Source organism: Bidens hawaiensis, unplaced genomic scaffold (assembly GCF_021521415.1).
Source record: "Bidens hawaiensis isolate Kalapana, Puna unplaced genomic scaffold, B.hawaiensis_p1.1 tig00020553_1, whole genome shotgun sequence".
Lineage (NCBI taxonomy): Eukaryota > Viridiplantae > Streptophyta > Magnoliopsida > Asterales > Asteraceae > Bidens > Bidens hawaiensis.
Window position 1 is genome coordinate 264817 of NW_027493146.1, and position 17083 is coordinate 281899.

At 35.6% G+C, this 17083-nt stretch overlaps 2 protein-coding genes across 2 annotated transcripts; one reads left to right on the plus strand and one right to left on the minus strand.

The window, feature by feature from the left end:
• Positions 1-3388: 3388 nt before the first annotated feature.
• Positions 3389-9580, plus strand: LOC143561122 (protein unc-13 homolog). The gene is made up of 5 exons (XM_077049260.1): positions 3389-3911; positions 5251-6117; positions 7108-7563; positions 7642-7831; positions 8380-9580. The coding sequence occupies exons 1-5, from the start codon at positions 3411-3413 to the stop codon at positions 9318-9320; spliced, it is 2955 nt and encodes a 984-aa protein (XP_076905375.1). The 5' UTR covers positions 3389-3410; the 3' UTR covers positions 9321-9580.
• Positions 9581-10401: 821 nt separating this feature from the next.
• On the minus strand, positions 10402-12531 carry LOC143561120 (uncharacterized). The gene has a single exon (XM_077049259.1). The coding sequence runs from the start codon at positions 12529-12531 to the stop codon at positions 10402-10404; it is 2130 nt and encodes a 709-aa protein (XP_076905374.1).
• Positions 12532-17083: the final 4552 nt, after the last annotated feature.

The following is a 17083-nucleotide window of genomic DNA, read 5'->3' on the forward strand; positions in this document are numbered from 1 at the left end:
TTTTGGACTTTGTACTTATTTAGTAATTTAAATCCGCTCAAAGAAAACGGTTTTAATATTTTGTTTAAAATTAGTTATACACGTTTCAAAAACGACCCAACTAGTGAACTAGTAATACATGTGATTCATAACTGATCATTTTTAAAAAAATAGATGATACCCAAATGACTCCTTGGTGTAATTAAGAAAGTGCTAGTGTTAGTCTATAACCAAAGATTTCGAGTTCAATTTCTTTTTATAGTGTTTTTTTACAGAATTGTGTATGTTTACATGAGTCATTTTAGTAAATTATTATTATTATTATTATTTTACTGGTCTATATTAGACTTTGAATTGGTAAAATATTAAATTATTAATCACATAACTTAAAAGTTGATTTTTGGGGACTAATTTTTTACTCATCCCAAACCTCAATATTTTAGAGGATTTTCTGAGACGGCTTTGGCTAAAACTTCTTGCCCACTTTCGTCAAGCCGGTAACACTCAAGAGGGCTATAAAAATTGGGGTCCGCTCTGTTACATATGATGACTCTTTTTCTTTTAATCTTGTTTTTTTCTTTTTTTAATATTTTGGTTAATTAATTTCCATCAATAACACTTGTTTTATGATTGGTTAATTAATTAGTGTTTCACCATCTACATTTTTTTTAAACGGTCAACTAAGTAACACCGGGTACCCCGTACGCGGCCCCCATTAGCTAAAGATAGCCCGAGCCGACCACTACTCCGAACGGACGGAGCCCCTAGCAGTCCACCTGTTGAGGGATTCACCGGATAAAACCCGACCCCCACGCCAGCCAAATGGCACGACAGCGAGGAGCCGGTAAAACCGGGTGAGATCAGGACTCGAACCCTGGCAATCCAGGGTCATCCCTCATATCTCCCATATAAGTTGGTGGTAGTGAGGTTTGATCCCCATACCTCTCACTTGTAAAGTGAGTGCTTTACCATTGAACCACAACCAACTTATATTTCACCGTCTACATAACAATAATATACAACAATATGACGTTATTTATTCTATTAACTAGCATTTTCACAACACTTTAGTCTAAACAATGTAACAAAGTTATTTGATTTTTCAAACAGTTTATAACTACATAACCTTTTCACGAAAGTAATTGTATTCACAATTTTTTACCTATGGCTATAGGGTGTGGTGGACTGGTGGCCAGCTCTATTAATAAACTGTCCATATCAATTATACAGCTTTATTATTCTGTACTCCAGCTTGCTACCTTTATGTTTGCGTCTACATGAAGATCTATAATAGGTGATTGAGGCACCATAAAATAATATAATATTAAGTATGAACACCAATAAACGGATAATATTTGTAATTAATAAACATGAGTGTCTTATTTGTAACTAAAAAAAGTTAAAAAGGGCTGTTAAAAGCTCCTTGCTTCACATGAATAATATTTTTAGGTCTCGATTTAATTTTTATTAATGTAGTGGGGTTACACATAAAGGTTAAGTTATATAATCTTCAGAATAATAATATTAAATTTATGTAAAACCTTGATAACATATATCTTACTCAATTTGAGACGATCGAAACCTTTCCTAAAAATCATCTTATTGATTATTCGTTTAAAATATTTTGAAACATCATCTGGAGTATAACAAGAGATTCTAGACGATTGGAGACAAGGAAAACTTGATACTTTAGAATCAATCATGATATGTAGGCAAACATGACACAACTGAATTGTTCAATTGCTTAAAAGAAAATTATCTAACTCTGTTACAATTAATCTTTTAGTTCGCATACACCGGTAGTTTCTTGGATATACCTATTTAAGATTAGATTTTATAACTATACTTAATCTAACTTTTTATAGAAAAAACTTCTCAATTTCGATGTTCGCTTGAGTCCATGAAAATAAAAAATAGTCCATCAAAAAAGTGTTTTATTAACAAGGTCTCAAATGGGTTCACTTACAAGACGATGTAAGATCTAAAAATGAGGATAATATCAATATGTTATAAACATATGATGTAAGAACTAGCAAAGTCGTATTCAGTTGGCTAAATTCATGGACAAAAAGCGAAACTAACACTAAATAACATGATACATAATTAAAGCGAAAAATCGTATAGCTGGTTTGATGAACGGTTTGATAAACCAAAAATAAATAACAAAATTTAGTAGTATTATACATTATACTCTATTAAACTTAAAAAAATCACTTAACTATTTTTATACAATAATGTGACATAGGGTGTGCATAAAACCGATTTAATGATGCATAACCAAACCGATGAAACCCAATCATAACAAAAGCTTGTGGTTCATTAAATGATTTTTTAAAAAACCGATAACAATCAGTTGATTATAGTTAACAAAGTTTCCATACCCTGAATAATCGAACCGAAATGATTATATAAATCCTTTAAATATTAATAACTATAAGGTTTGGCCAAACACAATTGGCTTTTATCATGAAAATTTTACATATAACCAGACTAATTATGTTAGCATTAGAGTAATTATTATTGCTCAATAACTTTTGAACTAGAGTAATTATTATCACATTATTTTATTTTTTATAACATACTTACTTTAATTCAAAACGATAATTACTCTAGTTATTTGTATGTTTTGTAGGTTAATTTTATTTGTATCGAATCCCACCCTAATAACTATATGTTTTTCTTAGTACCATGTAATATACTACGGTCAAACTATATAGAGATGGTTAATAAAAATTTATCTATACTAATAAAATCATACTATAGAGCTATTTTTAGCTATACCCAAATTCACATTTAGCATACCTACTATAATCTTCAAAAACAGATTAATCGAAATCACCATAACTGATCAACTATGGTTATGGTTAGAGGTGGAAAAAAATTGGTTAACCATAGTGTCCTGAAAATCAAACCGTAACCAAACTGGTTTGAAACCAATATCTAGAAACCGGTTTGGAAAGATTAAAAATGTAAGTTTGCAACCGGTTTGTAATTCTCCCTAGCGAAACTGGTTAACGATCTGAAAGTAGCTAAAACCAACCAAAAACTAATCATAACACGAACCGAAACCGCTCATAAATCGATTTTAAATTTTATTGACCAAACCAAACCAGTTTAGAGTTTGAAACCGATTTATGTACCTGTTAATCTGTTATGGTTATCCATTACTAACATATACATGGTCAAAACCGACAATTATTGTGACATTAACATAAACTAGTTTTACACAGTCAAAAAGCAAAAAAATATAGATTATTGTTATGAAAAGGATAAATAACAATATTAATATATTAAAAAAAATAATAATAAGAAACAGCTAATCCATCATCATCATCATCTTCATCATCAGTATATCTCACACCTTTCACTTGGAACAACTCTTTGTTTTTGTTTTAACACACACTCTCTCTCTCTCTCTTTCTCTTTCTACAATGGCTTCTCTCTTCAGCCGAGACCGCATACTCGGCCACTCCAAACGAGACTCCATCGGCTCATCCAATTCCAATTCCAATTCCAATTCCAATTCCAATTCCAATTCCACCTGCACCGCCGCCACACTGGATCCCCTCCCTTCTCCATTCGACACCCTCACACCTACCCTAACCGCCACCGACCTCCGTGAAACCGCCTACGAGATCTTCATCGCCACCTGCCGTACCTCCACCGGCAAACCCTTTCCGGCCAACACCAATACACCGGATCGGCTGTCTCAGTCTCCGGTGTTGCAGAGATCGATGACGTCAGCGGCCGCGTCCAAGATGAAGAAGGCGTTAGGCCTCCGATCTTCTAGCTCCGGAACCGGAAGTCCTGGCTCAGGTGGTGGGAAGGTGGTGAAGAAGACGGTTGGAGAGTTGATGAGGAGTCAGATGAAGGTGTCTGAGGCTGCTGATTCCAGGATACGCAGGGCCCTGTTGAGGATTTCGGCTGGACAGGTGAGATGTTTAAATTTTAGTTGAAATGTTAGGGTTTCGGCTTCGGTTACGGGTTTAGCTGGTTTGATTTGGTGATGTCAATTCTTGTTTTGAGTTATTGTTTCAGGAGATTATGCTTTTAGTTTGTGGAATTTAGTGGCGTATATCCTGCTTTAAAGTTTTAACTAATTGTAAATTTACCATATACTGAATACTAGTACCAACTTTTTTTGATTCAGTACTGGTACGATTGAAAATACCAAGAATACCAAAACCGAATGGTACCGGTATTCTGTAAAATAATATTAGATGCTTTTGAATTATTAATTTAAAGATAATGCTTTTATATTGCAGAATTTAATGGATTATATTCTGCTTCAAATTTATTGTGAATTAGGGAGAAGGTCGGTACCGTATTGTAAAGTACCGATGCCGAAAACATGGTTAAACGAATACCAGTACCGGTACCAATTGTGTTCTGTCGGTACGGCATTCGGTAAAAAAAGTTTTAGATGCTTAGATTTGGAGATGTGAATTGTTGTTTGAATTATTAATTAGAAGATAATGTTTTAATTTTGCAGAATTTAATGGATTTCATTCGTGCTTTAGATTTACTGTGTGTGAATGCATAGAGTTGGATTACTAGATTAGAGAATTTTGCATAATTTTGATGTTTAATACTCATTAACTTATTAGATATGGAAATTACCGTACTTTAATTTTAGATATTTGTCTATTTCTGTATGGGCTTTGTTAGGTGTTACGAGTTGACTATTTGTTGTATAAAAAGACAATTTGTTAAATTGATTTTGTACTTGTAGCAAAAGTCTAGTAATAAGTCAAAATAGATTTAAGTGTAAATAAGTTTTGATGAAATTCTCAGTTATTAATCATATGGCTCCATTCTGCCAATCATATCAAGTTATTCATGTTCTGTTGATCTAAACCTAATTAACCTGCATAAACTAGTTTGATGCAAAAAGTTGATGATAATCTTACTCGTTGATGATTCATGCTCGTTAATTTGGTTGACCGAAAATAATTTGTGTGATATGATCATATGACAATATGAGTATATGATTGGTTAAAGTTTAAACCTTTTTGTTGGACTCTTCGAAGTTTCCGAATCCTAAATCAATTTGGACTCAAAAGATAGGTCACATGTGTGTTTGAAGTTCTACATTCATCATTGAAATAAGTATCAGAACTCAAAAGTCAAGTTGTATCTCCTTTTGTCATACTCCCATAATAGTAACAATTGACAATTTCTCTTAGTTTAATTATAATATTTATGAACCATCAATGCTGAAGCCAGGCATGTTTAATTAATAATAACAAATATATTTATCTACCATAACAGGTTGGAAGGCGAGTTGAAATGATGGTTCTTCCTCTCGAGCTATTACAGCAGTTCAAATCTTCAGATTTCACCGACCAACAAGAATACGACGCGTGGCAGAAACGAAACCTAAAAATGTTAGAAGCAGGACTTCTTCTCCACCCTCACGTGCCACTTGGCAACTCCACAACCGCATCCCAACGGCTACAAAAAATCATTCACAACGCACTGGAAAAGCCAATCGAAACCGGAAGAAACACTGAAACATTACAAATCCTACGTGGCGCGGTGATGTCACTCGCCAATCGGTCAACTGACGGGTCATCCGACTCATGCCATTGGGCAGACGGCTACCCTTTAAATCTCAGACTTTATGAGATCCTTCTAGAAACTTGCTTTGATGCTAATGATGAGTCATCAATCATAGATGAAGTTGATGAGGTTATGGAACTCATTAAGAAAACATGGGGCATTTTGGGAATTAACCAAATGCTTCACAACATATGTTTTTCGTGGGTTTTGTTTAATCGGTTTGTTGCAACCGGACAAATAGATAATGATTTGTTGTATGCTGCTGATTGTCAGTTAGTGGAAGTTGCAAAAGATGCAAAAACAACAAAGGATCCAACATATGCTAAAATATTAAATTCCACGTTGACTTCAATATTGGGTTGGGCTGAACAACGACTCCTTGCGTATCATGATACGTTTGATAACGGGAATATTAATTCTATGCAAAGTATTGTTTCTTTAGGAGTATCAGCTGCTAAAATATTAGTTGAAGATATATCTAATGAGTATCGCCGAAGAAGGAAAACTGATACTGATGTGGCGCGGAGTAGGACCGATACATACATTAGGTCATCACTGCGAACGGCCTTTGCTCAGGTGAGTTTCTAATTTTTTGTTTTTGTTTTTTTATTGTTATTGTTATAATATATACTCTCTCCGTCCCTTTGAAAGTGTCTACATTTCCATTTTAGTTTGTCCCATTGCAAATGTCCACTTTTAAAATTTATTAACTAATTTCCAAGTTTACCCTTACACAAATACAATCATTGAAACATTTTAAATTTTGTCTTTTTATATATGTAAGGGGCATTATAGTCAATTGTTAAGCAAAAAGTGCAATAATTCAAAGCTTCTTAAAATTTGTGTTTTTCAAACCATGACACTTGTTATGGGACAGAGGGAGTATAAATTTTTAATGTGAAAGCTGTAGTCTGATTCATTTATGTTTTCACATTAATTATTGTTTTGATTCTACATTTCTACTATAAATAACATACCCATCATTTATGCCTTGATAGTTTTAAGTCAGCATTTTTGACCCATTTAGTTATGAATGGGTCAATTTGGGTATTTTACCACATTAACTTTTTATTTAAATATCTACAAAAAAAGTGTTTTTGTTTGAGTTGTAAATATATTCAATAGGCCTGTAAACAAACCAAAGTGTTCGTTTATTTAATACACCAACGAACATTAACACATGTCTTATTCGTTCATTTAAATTTATTTTTGTTTGTTTACATTCATTTTTGTTCGTTAGTTTATGTTTGTGTAAGTTCATTAGTTTACGTTCATTAATATATTCATTCAAATCTTTTTGGCCCATTACAAGTTTACAACTTAGTCTAGTTTATTAATTACTTTTTAGGCCCCGCACATTGTTTTTCGTTTTTAACAAGCAAACATAAACAAACACGAACATGCTCATATTCTTAACAAACGGACACAAACAAGAAAACCATGTTTGTTTATTGTTTGTGTTTGATCTTTGTTTGGTTAAAACTATCAAACGATCACGAGCATGCTCCATTCGTGTTTCGGTTCGTTTACAACCCTAATATTTAAATTTGGCCTTTTAATATGCAGATAATGGAGAAAGCAGATTCAAGCAGGCGGGCATCGAGAAACCAACCGAACCCACTTCCAATTCTTGCTATTCTTGCAAAAGATGTCGGTGAATTAGCGACAAAAGAAAAGAAAATGTTTAGTCCAATATTAAAAAGATGGCACCCACTTGCTGCTGGTGTGGCAGTTGCAACTCTTCATGTTTGTTACGGGAACGAGTTAAAACAGTTTATTTCTGGTATAACCGAACTAACGCCCGATGCGGTACAAGTTTTAAGGGCTGCAGATAAGTTAGAAAAAGATCTGGTGCAAATAGCAGTTGAAGATTCCGTTGATAGTGATGATGGCGGGAAAGCGATTATTCGTGAAATGCCACCGTTTGAAGCAGAAGTTGCAATCGCTAATTTGGTCAAAGGGTGGACTAAGTTGAGATTGGATAGATTGAAAGAGTGGGTTGATCGAAATCTTCAACAAGAGGTGGGTCCCATTTAATTTGGTTTCTTTTAGTAATTATTTCATGTTTAAATGTCACGAGCTGATAATTCTTTAATTTAGGTATGGAATCCCCGAGCCAATCAAGATGGATATGCGCCTTCAGCTGTTGAAGTGCTGAGAATTATTGATGAAACTTTGGATGCGTTTTTTCAACTGCCAATTCCAATGCATCCCGCATTGCTTCCTGATTTGATTGTTGGCCTTGATAGATGTCTACAGTATTACACAAGCAAAGTAAAATCGGGCTGTGGTAATTGTTTTATTTTCATCAATAAAACACTTTATTTTAGGTTATTTTAATTTTAATTTGGGCTGTTCAAAAAGCTCGCAGCTCATTTGTAAATAAGAGCCGGGCCAAGGTCGACTTGGCTCGTAACTCACTCATTAGCTGGATATTTCAAATCAAAGCCCAATTTTATATATACACAAGCATGTATATATCTCAGTCTTAAGAGAATTTTTTTTATTCTTTTCATTAAAAATGTCATTTGGCTTTAAAGTACATATATGAGTTCTGCAGTTTACAAATTCTGCATTAATTTTATGTTACAAATTTATTTTTATATATCATTATGTGCAAAATATAAAATTTAAAAATCTAAAATCTTCTAAAATAAAATCTTCTAAAAATAAACAAACCGGCTTGACGAGCCACGGGCTGGCTCGAGCTTTTGACAAGCTGTGTTCGTGCTCAGAATTTCAGCTTCTCGATATGAACAAGCTGAGCCCAAGCCCACCCTGGCTCAGCTCATTTACATCCCTATATATAGTATTCACTGTTTATTTATTTATGTGCAGGAACAAGGAATACATTTATTCCACAGATGCCAGCATTAACCCGATGTGCAACCGAGGCAAAATTCCACGGTGTATTTAAGAAAAAGGAAAAACCAACCAACTTTCAAAGAAGGAATTCTCAAGTCGCCACGACAAACGGCGACACCAATAACGGGTTTGGAGTACCACAACTATGCGTACGCATAAACACACTCCAACGCATACGCACCGAGCTCGAAGTTCTAGAAAAAAGAATCATTACCCTTTTAAGAAACTCTGAATCTGCCCACGTTGAAGACTTTTCAAACGGGTTATCAAAACGCTTTGAGCTCACACCCGGTGCATGTTTAGAAGGAATCCAACAACTTTGTGAGTCAGCAGCTTACAAGATTGTGTTCCACAATCTTAGCCATTGTTTATGGGATGGTCTGTATGTTGGTGAACTCGCATCTTCCACAATCGAACAGTTTATTCAAGAGCTCGAACAGAACTTAATGGTTATAGCCGAAACGGTTCACGAGCAGGTTCGAACACGGTTCGTTGCTGAAATAATGAAAGCGTCTCTTGAAGGATTTTTGTTGGTTTTACTTGCGGGTGGCCCGTCTCGGTCTTTTACCCGACAAGATTGTCAAATAATCGAAGACGATTTCAAGTCGATTAAAGATTTGTTTTGGGCAAATGGTGACGGGTTACCAATGGATGTCATTAATAAGTTTTCGAGTACTGCGAGAGATGTTATTCCACTTTTTAGAACCGAAACCGAGAACATCATCGAGCGGTTTAGACGTTTGACTTTAGAGACTTACGGGTCATCTGCTAAATCTAGACTCCCGTTACCTGCAACCACAGGCCAGTGGGGACCGTCAGACCCAAACACACTTTTACGTGTCTTGTGTTACCGAAACGATGATGCTGCTTCAAAGTTTCTCAAGAAAACCTACACCTTGCCCAAGAAGCTATGATGATTACGATTATGGTGATATATGTACAGTTTGTTGAATCAATCCCGCATTTGAAGTCAAAGATTTAATTATTGTTGGTAGCTCGCTCGGTGTTTATATAAGTTTATCGGAACCTGTTGTGTTTCTAGGCTCTGCATTTTTTTGATTGTTTTTGTTTTCATGGAAATTTGGTCTTTTTGAGACCTAAATATATTGTAGGGATTTATTTAAGGTCATGTATAGTATTATATTCATTATTAAACTCGGTTTCGTTTGCTATTTGGTTAAAATATGTTGTATGCTGTATAAGAGTATCGGTTTCTTTTGTGTTGAAGATCAATGAGTTAACTCACATATATTGATATGCTTGCTAACTCTGCTGCGCTTGTGGTATTCGATGCAAAACAATTTGTATGAACCTAGCATCTCCGCTATCTACAAACGATGTGGGTAAAACCCACAGTGCATAGTTAAGCATGTTTGGATGAGGGTATAACTTAGAAGGGTGACATCCTTGATATCGTTACTCGAAACCAAACAAACCTGTGAACTAATGGGTGAAATGTACAATATTAGTTGGTGTGAGAGGTTGAATGATTGCAAAAGGTATGAAAGACATTTTTGCGTTGTCTTGGATGGTTGGGAAAACCTAATCGAGGCATATGAGTCCTCAGAGTGTTTGTGGGACTACTTTAGGTGAATCTTTGTCAAGGGCGATGCGTCCATATGGAGATGATTGTAACATCTTAGGCAAATCTCACACCTGTCGCAGACAGAGTGGATGAGTTCATAAGGTGCATCCAGCCTCGGATACAATTAGTGAATTTAGGTGAATTGGATGTGGATGAAGGAATAATCCAACATTTACTTGTGCTTGGGTGAGAGTAATTCGAAGATGGTTTCCTTGTGGAAAATTTTCACTATTTTCACTCGGCAACAAGAAACAAATTCTTCAACTCCTTAAGGACAAAGCAGATAATATTGATTGGCTTCAAAGAAAGAATGTTACATGTAATATGTTAAATGTGAAAATATAATACATCCACACTTGTTACATAACAGTTAGCATAACATAATCACTATAACAAGAAGACCTTGGTTATTATATCAAGACCGAAGAAACACCAGCATTTAATATCTGATTCTTGGATAATACTCGCCATCTATCAATGTACGCCATTGTGTCTAGATCTATGTCAGGAAGTTGGCGTGTTTTCAGAATTTTAAGGATCTTTTTAGATTTACCAAGAAGTTGAGCTGCAGTTACAAGGTCGTCTTCTCTTTGCTCTACTACCGTGTGATGACACTTCATTGTTATGACACGTGGTAAGTTCGTAAAGCAAGCAAATAATACATCTGCAATCATACTTATAACCAACTCAAATATTTCCTCATCACTAGGCCAATTTTCTTGGTCATTGCAGTACAACAATATGGTTTGGCTAATTCTGTACATGGAATTCGCAGATACGAACCTATGTACCGAGTGATCTAAGCTATCAATTCTAGACTTTTTAAACTGTATCACAACCTTTATTGCTTCATCGCCTAACCATTGAAGAATCTCCCTAGATGTTTTTCCTTTGTATGCATCATTTCGAAGATCAATTCGTAGCCACTTGCAACATGATTCGAGTGTAGTCCAAACACGCCTTGATGCTTTTCTTGTCTTGACCAAATCTTCGATATTTGCATTGAGATTTTCTTCAACATGTCTAACAAATTCAAGACCTTCTCCAACACCGACAAGTAACTCGTTAACAATTTGGTTTGGTATGTTTGGAAGTGCAAGGGCAATGGATGTTAATGTTATTACTACTAGACTCCATGCATTTTGGTTTTCTTTTGCATGTAAAGGTGGGACTTGGTCATTGTCGAACTCTAGTACTCCGTTGTATCCTTTATATTTCTCGAGAAGCTTGAATAGATTAGTTGGATCTTTCTTTTCTAACTCGTGAAGAAGTCGAGTTATAGAACTCAACATATTTCTTAACAACCACTTCGACAGCTTTGTATCCTCTTCTATCCGTAGAACATAACTAGTATATTCCTCTACCTCTGATTTCGCATTTGTGTTGGATGCATTTGGTTCCTCTTTTAACCTTTCTAACAAAGGCGTGCATAAATAACAACACCATGACAACACGATAAAAAGTGATTTGGGCACGAGACATATTGTTTTGCATATAACCACAAATGTCGCTTGAAGCGCTATACAAGCATTCAAAACCATGTTTTTGAAACTATGGAAAACTACTTTGAAATGACGGCCTCGAATACGTGAATGAACATGAATGTGTCTCCACTGCTTAAGCCTTTGAGTCCAATATTTCTCAACTTTGAAAACATTTAGATGGTTCACACTCCATCTTATAGAGACGTTGAAATACTCGATAGCGGTGAAACATCTAAAAATAGGTGCTATACTACCTACTAGGATCCCAAATAACTGAATAACCAAAATGATTAGAACTGACCACTTATAATCTGATTCTCCATACCATAAAACTGTTAGTGATGTATTCTTAAACAAGTCTACCAAAACAAAAAGTGTCTTAATAGCCACACGTAAGCACATAACTCCAAGAGCATAACATATTGGTGAACATGCAATCACAAACTGAGGATTACCGGTTGTTGCCATCATCCAACATTTCTTGACATTACGTCTTAGTTCCTTCGAAGAGAAGTTAACCTTGCATAAAGTTGAATCTAGTTCTCGCAATTTTGCGTACCTGTGTTGTATAATACTTTTAGATGTCGGGACCATCAAAGCTATGGAAAATGGCAATATAACGGGAAAGATCAAATATATCATATCTAAAGAGGTCAAGGAAATCACTCGTGTACACGATTGTATCAACATGTTTACAATTACGGTGATTATGAGGATACCTAGTGCTATAATATTTACCAAAAGTTCTTTGTCACCCATAAGCCCTAAAGAAGGAAGGGAGTTGGCTAACATAGTGAACAAGAAATAGATGCCGAAATACTTTGCCTGCTTATCGTAAAATCCAGGCATTTCGGTAGTTAGATCCATTGTTAGCTTCATTGCTATTGCTATTAGTGTGACCGAGGCAGCATTGATGGTGAAAGATTTGCATGGAAACCAGAGTTTTTGTTGTCGAATGGCTTGGATGGCATCGACCGCCATTGCAAGAGTACAAAACAAAGACGCTCCACCAATATACAAACCCACCCATGGCATAGCATCCTTAGGGGATGTCATATCTTACTAGACAAGTCACAAAACTTAAACAATAATAAAACAACTAACAAGCAAGAATTACCTATGCTTGATGCATATAGAAAGATATTTCCACACAAGTAAGAGGAAGTGGTGAATGGTGATGGTTTCATTTTTTTTTTCTTTTCAACTTCTGTTATTGTATGTTTCTTATCCTTTCATTTTCATAGGCCAGACTTGTTGTAAATTATATTTTGTATTTTTATTATCTTTTCATTCTCATGGGCCATTCTTGTTAAAAAAATAATTAATGCCGGTAGGTCAAGTCAATTTATTGAAAAAGAACTTTTTGGCCTTCACTTCACGTGGAAAGGGGTGATCAAACGGTCTTACACGCCAGGACCGACCTGACCCGGTGTTAATGGTGAGGACTAGATAGGTTTTTCGTAGGGCGAGCAATAATCGAATCATTAACCGAAATCGAACCGAAAACCGATGAAACCGAACCGATATAACCGAAAACCAAATTAACCGAACCGAACCGCGCGAACTGTTCATTATTTAATATTTCAAGCATTTTTCCCTCTATTTCATGTATTATATGTATTAATAGTTTAATACTATCATATTCATGTATTTATATCTCCATTTCATGTACTAATATCTCAATTTCATATATTTTATACATTCATTTAATGTAGTTATGCATTCATTTTATGTATTTAAACATTCATTTCATGTAGTTTAAGCAAAATTTTTGCCCAAGTTTGATACTGGTTATTAACGAAAATAACTGAACCGAACTGATAACCGATCGGTTAGGTTGGGTTAATGCTAATAACCGAACCGAACCGAACCGTGCACACCCCTTATTTTTCGGGTCCTAGAAGGCTAGAACAGTCATCCAGGAGCGTTACGTGGTATGTTTCAATTTGGACAGCTTTATTTTAGATGTTGGGCTTAAGCAGACCAATCTGTATTGGGCTTTCTTCAGGCCCATGAGTACACGATTGGAGATGGGCAGTGTCAAGAATAGTGGGCTCTTAGAAATTCATTTTCATGGCCCATACGTGAGGATGCTCTCACTAACGAATCACACTTGTTCTTAAATAAATTTGCAAATAGTTTATGTAGATTAATATCATAATAGTGGAATTTGATTCAAACTAGTAATCATGGCCGATTAAGACATTGACAGAATTATAGAAATTGCCCCTTATATTTACATCAAATTTCAGTGGTTATCTTTATCTTTAAAAGTAACATAATTTGTACTTTATGTTTTTAAATGTTACACCATTTGTCCTTTAGTCCTAACCCAGTTAGTTCTTCTCGCTAACTCAAGGCACATGTCTTCCACATGAGGATTTAATTGAAAAGACATTTTAATATCTATTTCACCCCAATGCCCCCTATGCTACAATCCATCTTCAAAGCCCGTCTTCACCATTCAATCCCCGCCACCGTCTTCCACCTTTACTGCCGCCACTAACTAAGAAGGGAGCCACCAAAACCAACATCTACAACGGACACCGCTGTTACCACCGTCTCAAACGGACGCCACCATCACCACCTTCTCAAACGGACGCCGCAACCACCACCACCGACCGGAACAAAACCTCCGTCTCTCGACCCGAGTTTCGGTCACACTCTTCGACGCTCACTGTCACTTGACTAGGATTTCAAGCTATCAAAATATCTAAGATCGATTTCTTATTCAAACCAACTGCCCCAAATCGAGGTGAAGCTGGATCTGAGTTCAATCTTGCTTGTGGGTTTTGATTAAACAACAGATGGCTTCTCCGACTACCGCCAAGAGCCAAGCCGGACAATTTTCGACAGAGATGGTGGCGACAGAAGGGACGGTCCAGGGTTCCGCCGCTACAGCTAGCGGCGACGGTGGAATCTGATGTGGAACAGTGAAAGAGCATCAAATCTGATGTGGTACAAGACCCGGCATGTTGGTCCGACGATGGATGAATTTTCCGAGGAGATACGGTTTTTCCGGTGAACCCATTGGTTTCATGAATCTCTGGTGATTTGAAGGTATCTCGGCTCTCACACACAGAGAGAGAGAGAGAGAGAGAAAAGGGGGGGGGGGGGGTGGTTAAGAGACTATTGTTTAGTATATTTAGTAGTTTTAATTGTTAGTTAAAAAAATAGGTAAAATGACTAATTTGCCCTCACGTGCAAGACACATGACCTGATTTAACGGAAAAACTAACTGGGTCAGGGCTAAAGGTCAAACGTTGTTGGATTTGGAAACGTAAAGGATAAATCATATCAATTTTAAACATAAAAAACAATAAGTGAAATTTGGTACAAATATAAAGGACAATTTTTGTAATTCTGTCTAAGACATTTAAGTACAACTAAAGGAGTGCATAAAAGGTTTCTTGTTTATTGGCTCGAACCACTATTTTTACCCCATCTAAAAGGATTTTAAGAATGATGTGAATTTATGACACGATACAAATTTAATATGAAATTCATGGCTTTTAGTTTGGAAGATCCTACCATCTAAGCTCTCTCTGTAGTTCATGTGATAAGTTCTAACACCCTATACAACGTTGATTTCGGCTAGCCATATACAGAGATCTCATAGACTTCCATAATTCGGTTGCAGTTTTTGAAGAAACATGAATCTAAACCGAAGTCTAGATGACTATTTCTAGAGGGTGAATGGGGACTGAAAACCTTGAATATGACTGAACGAATTAGATCTGCATAACTAACAAGGTCATTAGCTTTGTTACAGGAGGGGGGGGGGGGGTGTTTCTATAAACGCTCTCCAGTATGAGAATCAGTATGGTAAACACTGAGTAATAATAAGAGCATTCTCAGCCTATTCTCTATATTTGTGTGAGGGGGTTTTGTAAATTATACGGTATGGTTATGACTTATGAGTGGTTGTGAGTAGATGAGAGTGAAAATGTTATATGAGAAAGTTAAATTTGAGGTTTCACTGTTCATACCGTATAATATTTTAATATTTTCTAAAAGTGGTTATGAGTGAAAGAGATAGAAAAGATAATGATAAAGGTATAAAAAATATTATTTAATTAAACAGGTGAAAGAATGTACAATGATTTTTAGTGTAATTATATGATATATATAGATATATGATAATGAATGAGTTAGGAATGCTCTAAGTGAGAGTTTAGAGAGTAAATTCCTTTCACCATTAGGAAAGGTCTCCTATTTATAGTTGAAGGTCTGTGACCGACGTAGTGGAGATAGTGGATGTCATTTTGTGCGGGACCCAATGTGCAATTGTGCAGTATGATTGTCTCCGCTGCACAATCATACTGCACAATTGTTGTAGCCGTACATTATGTACATGTGGCGCCTCCCAGTTGGGCTATTTCTTCCAGTATAGTTGTCTAGTACTATCGTAGTGGTCCCCGCGTGTACCTTCTATTAGGTGGTATCTCCAACTCTTATGGGATGTTTGAGATTTCTTTTTAAAGCCTACTTTTGCCTTTTTAACTTTTAGAAAAACTACAAAGAAGGTTATAAGGTGTTTGGTAATGAAAAGTTAAGTAGAGAAAACTAGATTTTTAGTAATGAAAATTGTAAAAGTTTTAAAAGTCACAAACATTATAACTTTTCTAACTTTACCAAAAAGTAAAAAAAAAACAGGATTTTTAGTAATGAAAATGGTAAAAATTCAAAAAGTCATTGTGACTTTTCCAACTTTTACCCAAGACGTAAAAGGAATTTCGAAAAGAAATCCCAAACACCCCCTTAATGTTGGTCTTTCAAGGGTGAGAGCCTATGGGTTTGTCTCTTCGACATTTTCCTTTCAATGACTCGGACCTCTTTGGTTTCTAAACGCAACTTTATTCTGGCCATTGTCCTCATTTCTTGGTCTTGGTGGTGCATTAAAAAATTGAGAAATGAGGTACTTTTTTTTAGTAAGAGGCAATCTCTTTAACAAAGTTGGTTGATGTAACGGTTCTAAGCCCTTTGTGGGGGTGAAGAATAAGGCGTCATAGTTGTTGGGAATTCCCTCTGTCGGTTCGTGGCTTGGTGCGTGGGACGGCTAGGATATTAACTTGACGTGCAAGTTAATGATTAAATAATATTAATCAATTTATGGATAGTTTCCTATTGTTTACATGTTAGGAAGATGATTATTATGGAATTAATTAATTAGAATCCCGGTTATAGTATAACGAGTTAGGTTAGCTATAACTACCATGTTTAGGGCATGAGACGATTTGTATCAAGAATTTGAGTTAGATTTCTTGATCAATAAAGTTTGGATGTTAGCCATATATTGTTTTCTTTGTTCTTGTTCATTACGCACCTCTGATTCTATTCTGATATACGTATTTCTTTCTAGAAAGGAAATCTGAATTTGCATATATTTTTATTTCCATTTTGAAAATATCCCAATAACGTGTTTACTATTATTTTGACTCAACAATTTGATCGGTCCAAATCACTTAAGACTTCCAACATGTCAGGCCCATGAGAGTTAAAGAAAAAAAAAGTGATGACCATTTCAATTTCTTTTTTTTTTTTCTAGAAGTTGAAAAGAACTTTTCATATCATTCTTATATTCCTTTTTAAGTACCAAGCTCTAAAA

Coding starts and splice junctions, on each gene's coding strand:
- LOC143561122 (XM_077049260.1), top strand. CDS start 3,411: ATGGCTTCTCTCTTCAGCCGAGACCGCATACTCGGCCACTCCAAACGA. Junction 6,118..7,107: donor TGCGAACGGCCTTTGCTCAG/GTGAGTTTCTAA, acceptor TTTAATATGCAG/ATAATGGAGAAAGCAGATTC. Junction 7,832..8,379: donor CAAAGTAAAATCGGGCTGTG/GTAATTGTTTTA, acceptor ATTTATGTGCAG/GAACAAGGAATACATTTATT.
- LOC143561120 (XM_077049259.1), bottom strand. CDS start 12,531: ATGACATCCCCTAAGGATGCTATGCCATGGGTGGGTTTGTATATTGGT.